At 35.1% G+C, this 13,082-nt stretch overlaps 1 protein-coding gene across 1 annotated transcript; it reads right to left on the bottom strand.

Annotated features, from left to right (window-relative positions):
• Positions 1 to 1,851: 1,851 nt before the first annotated feature.
• LOC127074952 (GLABRA2 expression modulator) lies at positions 1,852 to 11,930 on the bottom strand. The gene is made up of 4 exons (XM_051016375.1): positions 11,458 to 11,930; positions 11,215 to 11,316; positions 10,195 to 10,466; positions 1,852 to 2,300 (listed from the first exon to the last, which is right to left on the bottom strand). Exons 1-4 carry the CDS (start codon positions 11,711 to 11,713, stop codon positions 2,106 to 2,108), a joined length of 825 nt encoding a protein of 274 aa, XP_050872332.1. The 5' UTR covers positions 11,714 to 11,930; the 3' UTR covers positions 1,852 to 2,105.
• Positions 11,931 to 13,082: the final 1,152 nt, after the last annotated feature.

Here is a 13,082-nt window from a genome sequence, read left to right as displayed (position 1 = left end):
TTTGCAACATGTGGAAGAATCCCTCCTACTTTAAATGCCATCATTCTAACAAAAAGAGAACAACAAACACCTCCAACTCAAACACTAACACCGCTGGAACAATTGAATTGAATGTACCATTTTATAAAATACACAGGTACATAAACCCTATTCTAATGTTCTGTTGTACTATACAAAGGACAATCATAAGGATACATGAATCGTTTATACGAAGTTTATGCATGCAATAATGTTAAAAATGAAACCGCCGACATAAACAAACATCTTTTTAAGTTTTCTAAACTCCAAAATAGGAAATCTGTTGAGAGAAAAAAAACAATTAAAAATAAAAGATTTAGGTATTTTGTTAACGTGGCATGTCCTATATTTAAAGTTCCTAGTGTCATTGTTTTGTTTTTAAAGATGGCATGATTTTGCATAATGGGAAGAAACAAATCATATAAAATATACTATTTAAAAAATAATAATAATATAAAATACATTGAAAATATGATAGCAAAAGTACACATGTATACTATTTGAAAAATAATATTCAAAATTAATTAACTTATTAGAATTAACAGATTATTATGTACAACATTTCCACGTTAACTTACAATACTCCTTCTTCTTGTATATATAAACAACATTATAACTCATTATTATTCATTCAATGGAACAGTAATTTTTCCTTCTTTCTTCTTGAATGTAACCACTTTCTTCTTCTCCTCATACTGCATAACTAACTTCTTGGTGCATAACCAATTAATTCTTTCTTTCATATATGATGAGCTCATGTTCTAATGATAACTAGTTCCATTTTTAAAAAATAATAAAAACTGAGATATTATCGTTCCGTATATGTTTTGACCAAAACTCGATTTAAATCAAACCAATTACACAGTAATTGAATGCATTGTTAGTTTGAAATAGTCCGTACATATTAAATTATAAGAAATTATAAGGAAGATTAACTAGTTATAAGTAGATTAAATAAATAGGTTGTTTTAGATAATCTGAAAATTTATTGAAAATGAAAAAGCAGAAGTCCGATGAAAAAAGTAAAAAAAAAAGTAAAAAAATTAAAAATTAAAAATAAATTATAGACTAAAACAAACAAAAATTGAAGTCTAGAGATATAACCAAAATCTTAAAACAAGCACCGCTATCAAGAATCTTAAACTTGGATTATTATTATTACCACCGGCGTCTAGACACGTGTCTAAAGTGTCCGTCTATCCGTTTTTTTAATAAATACGCGTGAAAATATATATAATATTATTTTATTTAATATTAATTTTAATTAAAAATTATATAAAAAATTAATAATAAAAAATTATGTGAAAGATGATAATAGTAATTTCAACCGAAATTATTATATAAATTACCTAAGGGTAAAATTAATAGAAAAATAGACTACCTCTGATTCGCATAAAATATAAATCATATTATATTTTTATTTTTAATTTTAATTATTTATAAAATACTTAAAGATAAAGATAATAATGTGAAAAATAATAAACCGTTGTATAACCGACATTTGTGAGAAAAAGAAGTTAACATTTAAAATAAAATTGAAAAAGATATTTTTTTTTTAAAAAAACTACACCAAAATCATACTTTTCCTTTATATATTATTATTATTTTTTATTTGTTCTTACCGCAGACTTTGATTATTACTACTTTTTATTTGTTCTTTTTTGAACTCGGAGACAATAGCAGTAGAACTGTAATTATCAGGATTGCTCTAAAATCTTTTTAAAATGCATATATAATGAGCAAAGTCCGAGTTTAAGATCTTTCATCTTTGGAATAGAGAAAAAGTTTCCCATAATATGAAACCAATCCATAATATGAACCGATCAACAGAGAAAAACAAAAATAGTTCACCTTCTATAATTGCTGACTAGTTCTGTAACAAATCAGCTGCAAGAATACTAGAAAAAGTCAATACAATTTTCTAACTACTCCAATGGATCCCCACAAATGGTCCAAGGTATGATGCCTATAGTAAATTCATATCAACAAAATTGCCAGAATAAGCTGGTTTATCAAAAGTTCCAAGCCTACACAATAAAATGGCATGACATATCTTTGCTGTTTTGAAACTAGAATGTATAAACAGACTATGCTTCTGATTGTATTACTTTGCCTGTTTGAAGTGCATCTTGCAGGAAGCCCACGGCGTTTTCATAGTTAAGGAAGCCCATAAACCAAAATTCATGATTCTCAACAGAGATCACTTGGATGTACTTTTCAGCAGGGTTGGCTGTATTAGATGAAGGAATCACTGCTTTTAGCTCATGTAGTGGAATGACTACCTACATTCATCACATAATACGTCATATCAACCCGAATATATCACTTGATGTAATAGTATTCTAAATCTCACAAAAGCAAGAAAAAAAGAGAAATATGCTTGATGTTATTATGCAATATTGTTATAGAAACAATATGCACGAAATGATTTATTATAGTAGAACTAGATAAAATGAATGGTGTTAATTAACTATTTTGCATATAAGAAATTGCGTAAATAGAAGATCTTTAGCAAATTGGAATCCTGAGTCATGAAATGCAGAAGCCGAGCTGCCATTGCAAATCCAAAGCCCAAAGAATTATATAAAAAAGGAGGTACCCCTCATGTCATCTACGTATGCCTTATACACCTCCCTAGGAAAATCCTCTTAAAGACGTACTACATACGACTATATTAACTAACAGATAAAACTGTAGCACTTTTTTCCATTTTATGGAAATTGCAAATAAATTTAGATATGTGTGTAAGAATTAAGCACAAAAGAAAAATTTTGAACTTTGCATCATGGGGGAAATAACCAAAAGAATCCAACATGGGGGAAATAACCAAAAGAAACCAACCAAGACCGTGAAACTAAAACTGTGAGAAAGTAAAATTAAAAACCAGAGTGATATCTCGGAAACACTATTTATGTTCCACTAAATCCAGTGATGAGTCTTTACATTAATAGTCTACATTACAGTTCAAAACAGCTAACTCACTTCAATGGATGATGTTACAATTGTAATAGAGGCATAACAACTAATAGATTACAGTTACAAAAGCAACCAGTTGTAACTGAAATCGATGGGGGACAGAGATAGGGATAGAGGAGAGAGAAGGACTGGTTGAGGTGTGAATCTAACCTATGAAGAAAAGGGAAATCGAAACACATTAAACAGGACATCCTTTGAAATGTACACTGCCTTCAGGGGATAAGCATTTTAACCTTATGTGATAAAGGGTATCCAAGAAAAGTACAGTCAATGGAATGAAGTTATAACTCGTGATGATTATTACAACACAGTAAAGGCTAGTATGCACAACAACCACCTTTAGAAAGGTAGTCAGGGGTCTCATGAAATAAATGAACAGCGGCAACATTGATGTTTACAGATGTTATAAGGATCAAGGTTTACAGGTGTAGTAATGAATCAATGAGAAGTTAAACTGTTGTAAGGAATTCCGGATGCATAAGGGAATGACTTTGGATCCTCTCATGTTTTAATCCAACAACCTATGTTGGTGATCTCACCACTAAAACTCATTGGCTCAGACTTATATATTTGATTAGTAGAACTCATTGATCTTGAATGGTGAGATTGCCAAAAATCCAAAATAACTACCTCATGTTGGATTCCAACATGAGAGGATCCAAATCCCTAGGGAAATGATTGATAATGTAAACAATAGACAGGAATGCATGGTCCAAAAATTTGAAGATTAAGGAAGCTTGGCTCAAGAAAGTTAAGCCAGCTTAAACTGTGGGTCAGTGTTTGCATTCTATGATACCATTTAGGTGGTGCTGGGTGTAGGAAAATATTATTAGATAAATGATACTCAGCTAGAAATGTGACAAAGGGTCTGATATAGTACCATAAGAGTGAGAAAGAAGAAGAAAGATGTAATTCTCATGTATTGATTATTAATAGAAAGGGTACAGAGGCACTTATATATAGAAACCTCAAGACTAACAAACTGTACAGCTGGCATACAGCTGTAACAGCACTACACAATAACAAACTAATAGTAAACTAATCTACTCTCTATTAGTCCCCCTTAGAAACTGAGGGTGTGTCAACTAAACTAAGTTTATTGAACACTTTCAGTTTGTCACGCAGTGGTAGGAACTTAATGGCTGAGAGAGGTTTGGTCAACAAGTCTGCCCACTGATCTTGAGCAGGAACATGCTCCACAATTAGGTTCTTAGAGATCACTTTCTCCCTTACAAAAAATATGTCCAATTCCATATGTTTTGTCCTATTGTGCAAAACAGGGTTATGTGCAAGAGTTACAGTGCTTAGGTTATCACAAAGCAGTTTAGGAGTGTGAAATCTGCAGTGAAGTTCCTGCAGTAGAGACTGCACCCAGATGATTTCAGATGCTAGCTGAGCCATGCTCCTGTACTCAGCTTCAGCACTTGACCTTGCCACCAACTGTTGTTTCTTGGACCACCAAGAAATAAGATTAGGACCTAGAAATAAGCAAGCTCCTGAGGTTAACCTCCTGTCATCAGGATCTGATGCCCAGTCAGCATCACAGAAACCAAGTAAAAACAGAGGTTGATGAGGCACAGCAGGCTGAATCAATAAACCATAGTGCAGAGTACCACTGAGATATCTCAGTATCCTTTTAACTGCTTTCCAATGCTCCTCCAAAGGGTTTGACAGAAATTGACACACTTTATTAACAGAGAACGAGATCTCAGGCCTGGTGAGTGTAGCATACTGAAGAGCACCCACCACAGACCTGAACTGTGTGGGATCAGAGACTGGTTCAGACCCAAACCTAGAAAGTTTACTAGTAGACACCATGGGAGTGGGCATGCCATTGGCATTGAGCATGTTTACTTTAGCTAGCAGATCAGTCAAGTATTTGGCTTGGGAAAGAAGCAAGGAACCATTGGGCAGATGAGTCACTTCTATGCCAAGGAAATAGTCCAAATTCCCAAGCTTTTTGAGGGAAAAATCAGAATTTAACTTAGTAATTAAGCCACTGATAAAAGCAGAAGAATTGCCAGTGATGATTATATCATCAACATACACCAAAACCATAATGCTTAGGCTGCCAGTATGAAGGAGAAAGAGGCTAGGATCACACTTGCTAGCATGAAACCCATGACTTAGGAGAGAACCCTTGAGTTTATCAAACCAGGCTCTTGGAGCCTGCTTGAGGCCATAAATGGCTTTGTTTAATTTGCAAACCAGAGTCTTGTCTGCAGCTTCAAAACCAGGAGGCTGCTGCATGTAAACTTCCTCTTCAAGTGTGCCATTTAAGAAGGCATTATTCACATCAATTTGCTGTATAGACCACCTGTGAGTCACAGCAAGAGTGAGAACAGTTCTGACAGTTACAGGCTTGACCACAGGAGAGAAAGTTTCTGTAAAATCACTGTCAGCCTGTTGATGGAAACCTTTGGCCACTAATCTAGCCTTGTATTTGTGGATGGTTCCATCAGGGTTCTCCTTGACCCTAAAAACCCACTTGCAGCCAATTGGCTTCCTAGAACCAGTTGGAGACACCAAGGTCCAGGTCTGATTCTTCAACAGTGCATTATACTCATCTTTCATGGCCTGAAGCCAATGAGGAGAAGACAAGGCTTGTCCAACAGAGCTAGGTTCCATGTGAGTAAGTAAGAGAGTAGGATGAAGTTTAGGCTTAGTGATGCCACTCTTAGCTCTTGTTTGCATGGGGTGAACATTGTTAGGATGAATAGAAGGGTTAGGAAGTGTGGGAACAGAATTGTTGGATGACTCAGAGAGAGGGGTAGAAGAAGAGGAAACAGTGGCAGCCTCAGCAATGTCAGAATGCAGAGGAGTAACAGACAGAGAATTGGCTGGTGTAGCAGATATAGAAGAATTAACAGAGTCTGCAGGCATAGAAGGTAGGGCAGAAACAGGGGAAGCAGCAGAATTAGCATGAGTAGGACTGAAACTGCTAAGAGCTGCAGAGTGAGCATGAGAAGGAGTGGTGGGAACAGAGGGAATCTGAGTAATAGGCACAACAGAAACGGCCCTAGTAGCAGAAGCAGGGATGGTAGAAGCAAGAGGAAAAGACCAGTCAGAAGAGGTAGAAGAGGATGATGAGGGTTGCATAGTGACAGAAGATGGGAAAATAGTAGAGTAAGGAAACTTAGACTCATTGAAAATAACATCCCTAGAGACATAAATTTTTCCAGAAGCAGATAGACAATTGTAGCCCTTATGAATGGTGGAGTAACCAAGGAAAACACACTCTTGAGATCTAAAATCCAATTTGTGAGCGTTATAAGGGCGTAGGAAAGGAAAACAAGCACAGCCAAAAACTCTTAAGTGAGCATAATCAGGAAACTTGTGAAATAGCTTGAAATATGGAGTTTTATTCTCAAGAGACACACTAGGAAGTCTGTTAATGAGATAAGTGGCTGTAATAAAGGCATGATCCCACATTTGAAAAGGTAAGTGAGAGTGAGCTAACAGGGCCAAGCCTGTTTCAACAATGTGTCTGTGCTTGCGCTCAACAATACCATTCTGATGGTGGGTATGGGGACAGGTAAATCTATGAACAATTCCAAGATCATTGAGGTATTCGGTGAGAGGCCTAAACTCACCACCTCCATCAGTTTGAACTACTTTGATCTTATGGTTAAATTGAAGTTCTACCATAGTTTTGAATTGAACAAATTGGGAAAAGGTTTCAGACTTTAGCCTAAGAGGGAAGATCCAGGTAAACCTAGAGAAAGCATCTACACAAGTCAGAAAATAGGTGTAATCACCTGAAGATTTGATAGGTGCAGGGCCCCATAAATCACAGACCACTAATTCCAAGGGATGAGTGTAGACTGTGGTAGAGAGGGAAGTAGGAAGTCTGTGAGATTTGCCTAAGCAACAAGCAGAACAAAACTCTGCTGCAGACTTAGAAGGAAGAGAAATGCAGCAGGTTTTGAGCACTTCAGCAAGGACTTGATGATGGGGATGACCCAACCTGGTATGCCACAGAGCATACTTGCTGAGAGGGTGAACAGAATTGGCAGTAGAATAAACCATAGGCAAATTAACAGCAAAAACATCACTTTTATTCACAGAAAATGAAGTATTACAATCAGTAACAACATGACTATTGTCATTAGAGTGAGAAACAGTGTTACATGAAACCCTATGATTACAATTATTCAAGTCTAAAGTTGTGCTAGAGTTGAGACTAGACAAAGACTTGGACACTTGAGAAGAGGGAAGCTGAAACTTGTAAAGACCATCATCTCCAACAATACCATGAAGAAGCACCTCAGAAGAACCCTGAGATTTGACAAGACAAAAATAGGGGTGAAATTCAAAGAAAACCTGGTTATCTTGTGCAAATTTACTCACACTAATGAGGTTTTTGGTGATGTGAGGAACAAGAAGTAAGTTGTGAAGTGTGAGTGGTTTGTGAGACAGATGAGAAGAGGGAAATTTCATGGAACCTATGGAGTTGATGGACAAACCTTGGCCATTTCCCATGAAGACTTGTTCATAACCAGTCACAGATTGAGCATCAGGCACGTTAGAAGAATCAGGTGTAACATGATGTGACGCACCTGAGTCTGGATACCACCATTGGTTGCTGAAGTTGGAATCAGAACTAGCCACAAAGGCTTGAGGTAGAGAAGGTCGTGGTGCAGCTGATCTAGGCGAAGGATAACCAAACGCAGGAGCATAAACAGGACGAGCATTCGCCAGAAATGGATTGAAGGGAGCACGTTGCGGTGGAAACGGCATTGAAGAAGACTGGGAGTACCTGTAGTAACAGACAGATGCATCGTGTCCACCTTTGTGACAGATTTGACACTGAGTCTTGCCAAAACGACCACCGTTACGACCAAAACGACCGCCACCACGCCCTGAACGGCCTCCTCTTGAGTTGTAACCATTGTTTTCAGCGTGAGCAGTGACGTGACTAGTACCAGTGGGAAACGAGTCAGAAGTCTGAGAAACAGAATCAGCCGGAGAAGATGATTCAGACGACGGAACCTGCGTTAAATTAACAGATGCAGGTTCAGTAAGAATCGCTTTCCTGTGTTTCTCCAATCGCGACTCATGAGCAAGAAGACTTGACTCAAGATCCTCTAACGTACTGAGATCTTCCTTGCTATTGACAGCAGCAACAATAGAATCATACTCCTCAGGAAGCGCATCCAGCACAATCTCAATTAGGTTACGAAGCGGAACAGGATCGCCAACTGAAATCAACGATTCATTGATTTCGCGAACACACGCCATGAACGCATCAATCGTGAGATTGCCTTTGGACAGACGACGTAGTTCGGAGCGTAATTGACGAGCCTTCGTCGTGAGTTGCGCGGCGAAGTAACGGTGAACTTCCGTCCAGACTTGCCACGCGTGAGTACAGTCAACGAGTTTGGGAAGAAGTGAGTCAGAAATCGTGGAGAGAAGCCACGTGCAGACGAGAGCATCCTGCTGCTCCCAATCGAGATACGCATCCATGACTTCACCGAGATTCGGATCAGAAGTCACCGGAGATCGCCGCGGAATCATCGGAACAGTGACAAAGCGTTGAAGCTTATGGCCACGCACAACTCCATCGATTTGCTGCTTCCATTGCTTGAAATTTTTATCATCAAGCTTAATGGAGAGCTTGACGTGAGCGGAAGGAAAAGCGCCGTCGCTGCGAAACGGTGACGCCATGGACGAAGATCACTGGATCGGGAAACTAGAAGCTCTAGATACCATGATATAGTACCATAAGAGTGAGAAAGAAGAAGAAAGATGTAATTCTCATGTATTGATTATTAATAGAAAGGGTACAGAGGCACTTATATATAGAAACCTCAAGACTAACAAACTGTACAGCTGGCATACAGCTGTAACAGCACTACACAATAACAAACTAATAGTAAACTAATCTACTCTCTATTAGGGTCAAGATGTTGTGCAGTACTAAGTAGCTTGAACAATGAAGTAGACAAGGTGCTTTGTCCATGCAATACAAAAATTGGAAGCACCTTGATTAGTAGAAAGGGCATATCTTGAAGCTTGAAAACAAATTAAACTACCCTAGAATGCAAATGTAGCCTACAACGCTGCAGAATGTATGAAGTGGTGGGTATTGTACTTGAAAAACCAGTTGTAATAACATGAACAGTTAGAGTAGGAAACTCAGAAGCCGAAACACCATAGTAGCTGTCACTAGGGGTGTGTTTGTGAGTTGTATTTTGGATGGAATTTGGAGGGCTAGGTCTATATTTTAATATATATTCAATATTTTAAAAGATTTTAAAGAACATGTTACATGAGAATATAAGATTCTGCGAGTTGCATACACGGAGTGCCTTGAGGAGACCAGACTGGGAAAGCTTTTTCTGAGATAAGTTGACGTGGGATATGTGGATGAGTGGGGGAAACGTAAAGGAACAGGTTAAAAGAATTAAGAACCTTGATTTACTGAGGAAGTCCATAACAGGACGAGTGCTCAAGAGTCTTGATACATTAGAGAATTTGATAATGACTCATAAAATAGGGAAAGATTGAAAATTGTGAAAAAGAAAAGGATAGTGAAATGCAGGAGAGAAATCCCCGTATAACCGTGTCTTTTATATTGTATTTGAGGAGTCAGCAGTACAGTTGAAGAAGACTTAAAACAGCCAACTAAATCTTAAGAAGCTGAACTGAATTTTTTTAGCAATCAATTTTAATGAAGAAAAGGCATGCAGGTGTGAAAAATAAGTTGTTGCAAGTTTTGGACAATAGCAAAATTAAGGTAACTATTTTATGGAGAAGGATAAAATATATATTCTCAGTTTTCTGAATATTATTCAAGAGTAATGCATAAATCAAATGAATTAAAAATCACACTGATTCTACCCAAAAACAATAAACCCCGGAGTGATTATGAATACAAGTGGACAATGATAAAGATACATGACAAGAATACAAATTATCATGTATCATGCACTTAACACACACAGTTTCAATATATGTCTATCTTGTTTTCTTTCTTTCAACACATACCAATATGAGCTAAGATGATTAAACTTAATTACATTTGTCATTATTAATAGTTTCATGAACTGCTGCCTTACTAAATTTAACATAAAACAGATCGATTACATATTCAGAAGCCACTCAGATAGAGATTACACAAAAATTATTGTGGAAAATAGCACTTCATGATGCAATGCAAATCTTTCTCTTTTCTATGATAGTTTACTGAATGTGTACCTTATAATAACTCCATTCTGTTTTGTCCTCAGATTTGTAGGAAATAGGACTGTCACTAGAATAAGCAATCTTTGCTGTGGATATATACAACACTCCCATTACAGGACCAGCTGACGTGGATAGATAACATGCAAACGAATTCTGAAGCCGTTCTTCTGGAACAGTGTCAAATGTACTCAGAAATATCTTCTCGTATCCACCTTCTGCCAGGACCTTTGTTCCCTGTGCAATTCTTCCCATAGCAGCTTCGGTCATGCTAGGGCTTGTTTTCACTTAAATACAGCGTATCATAACAAGCACATTTCAGTTGTTTAATATAAAGCTTCATGTGGATAATGAGAGTGTGACAACAAAAGAGTATAAGACACAAAAGATCCCTCAATAACATGATTGGTACAACAGAATGAGCAAAAAAATAGGCTCAATACAAGCATCAGTTCTTATGATGATATTAACACAAAGAAAAACTTCAAATAAATTATACATCATCAAAGGTCAATGTACAACATAGAATAGTTTGGTACCCTTAAAAATGGCAATGAAGATTTAAGGGATGAGTATTCAGTATAATATAATTTTACATATACATCCATGGAAGAATTCTCACTAGGGACTTGTACGGATATACCAAACCAAACCAAGAAATAAAAATAGAAAATCACTAAAAGATCATTAACATTTGAACACATATCAAATAACTCAATAAATCACAGACCCACATACAATCAAATCAATAAAGAGTGGACCACATTATTACTGACAAGCATTTCATTACAAATTTGTGATTATTCTTCTATAACAGGCGGGACCAACGGTAGTTTAGTCTAGTAGTCGCACAACATGACAAACACACAACACACCATATGGAAATTTTTGACAAATACTTAAAACGCATTGGTTACAACTCTAATTGATTGGTTAATCAAAAGCCAACACCAGCATCATTCAATTTGCATCTACTTGAAAACTACGGAACAAATAAAGAATAAACGAAGGACAAAAGAAGCACAGAAAACATACAATGCTGCCAAGTGTTTCCAGCAAGAGTCTCGGCCTTCCGAGTTGCCTCTCCCACCTTCTTACTCCATCTTCCAAGCACATTACGAACAGTCACCACCGTCTCTGATCACAACAAACAATACAATCACACACAAATATACATGCATTCCAATTCCACACGCATGCAAACAAAATCGATAAGCACAAAAACTGTAAGAAAATTGTGAAAAATGATGACAGAGACAAAATCAACGGAATCCTTACCCATAACGTTGAATGAAGGAGGAGGTTGAGAGAAAGAAGGAGAAGCAGAATTGAATGATGAATTGGAATGCGCTCCTTGAGGGGAAGATGTGAACGTGGATTCCGTAACCAATTCAGGACTCCAATGCACCGATTTCTTCATGCTACCGTGCGATTCGGATCCCGATCCCGATCCCGATCCGGATCCCTTCGCTTCGGCGGAGTCTCCGTTGAGGACATGAGATTCAATGTCTGAATTCGGCTTCGGTTGTTCCATGGTGTTTAGTTGGAGGACGGTGGTGGCGCGTGAAAGCGCGTATCAGTGTGAAGTTTTGAAGGATTTGGTTTTTTATTTTTTGAAGAGTTGGAATTTGGAAATGGAATTTTTTTTTTGGTTGGGAAGAAGAAGAAGAAAGGAAAGAGAGGATTGGTTGAATGAGTTGGCTTTTTTTAGCGCGAATACCATTTCGGGTGCTTTTAGTCCATGAACTTTCAAGGGTAGGGGAGGAAATTTTTATGAAATTTATTAATCTTCCACAATATTAACAATTCATGAATATTTTAAAAAAACAAATAAAAAACGATCATTTTATTTGTTTATTTGAATTAATATTTTTATTAATCCCTTTTATTAATACTTAGTGCTTTATAAAATCAATAATTCATTTATATTAATACATTTAAATAAGAGATTAATTAAAATATGAGGTTGGTGTATTTTACACAGTTATTTAATTAAAATTAATTATTTTGACACATAAATATTAGAATTAAAGATAAAATAATATATTACAATTAAATTATTTTAATAATTGTTTCTTCTATATTTTCCTCTTTATCTTTCTTATTTATTTATCAAAATAATTAATTTTAATTAAATAACAAAGTAAAACTGTTTTAATTAATCTCATTAAAATACTATAATTGACCAATATAAAATTATAGAATATCATACTACATTCATATACAAGTTGAATTTCTTCCATCACTCTATTTTTAAATAGTATTTAAAAATATTATTTAATTCTAGATTAAACTAGAATTTTAATGTTTACGAAATAAATCTTTATATTTTGTGTTTAAACAATTTTATTTTATTTTACTTTTTAAAAAAAATCAATAAGATATTCATTTTTAATTTTTAATTTTATTTATTAAATTTATATATAATAATTTGGCATATTTTATAAAAAAATATTTAAATAATAAAAGTATTATAGCATATCAAAAAAAATAATTAAAAATAAATAGATCAATTTTATAAATAAAATAAAAATAAAAAAGCCAAAAATATCATAAGGTATTAATTTTCATAATGATTTAAATAATAATAAAGTTTAAATGAAGTTTTAATTTTCATATTATTAAAAAAAACTAAAAAAATAAAAATAGAAAAATAAAAAATATATGTTAATTTAATATTAAATAAAAATATAATAAAAAATTATATATTAAAAATTGTAACAAAAAATCAATTTTTTAAAAATATTTTATTTAATATACTATCTAATTTCTATATAAAAAACTCGGTAAATCACAATTATAATAAGTGATATTTAATATATAATTAAAATAAAATAATACTTACAAAAAAAAAAGTATTATTATTTAAAGGTTATAAAAATAACATTAAGTATTATGTGCAT

This window comes from Lathyrus oleraceus, chromosome 4 (assembly GCF_024323335.1).
Source record: "Lathyrus oleraceus cultivar Zhongwan6 chromosome 4, CAAS_Psat_ZW6_1.0, whole genome shotgun sequence".
In the NCBI taxonomy this organism is placed as follows: domain Eukaryota; kingdom Viridiplantae; phylum Streptophyta; class Magnoliopsida; order Fabales; family Fabaceae; genus Lathyrus; species Lathyrus oleraceus.
Note: the sequence above shows the minus strand (reverse complement) of the source record. Positions and strands in the feature narration are given on the sequence as shown.

Excerpts from the sequence above, each read along its gene's own strand:
- LOC127074952 (XM_051016375.1), bottom strand. The coding sequence starts at position 11,713 with ATGGAACAACCGAAGCCGAATTCAGACATTGAATCTCATGTCCTCAAC. Across the intron at positions 10,467-11,214 it reads TGGAAACACTTGGCAGCATT|TGAAAACAAGCCCTAGCATG; the intron begins GTATGTTTTCTG and ends GCTGTATTTAAG. Across the intron at positions 2,301-10,194 it reads CAGAATGGAGTTATTATAAG|GTAGTCATTCCACTACATGA; the intron begins GTACACATTCAG and ends TGATGAATGTAG.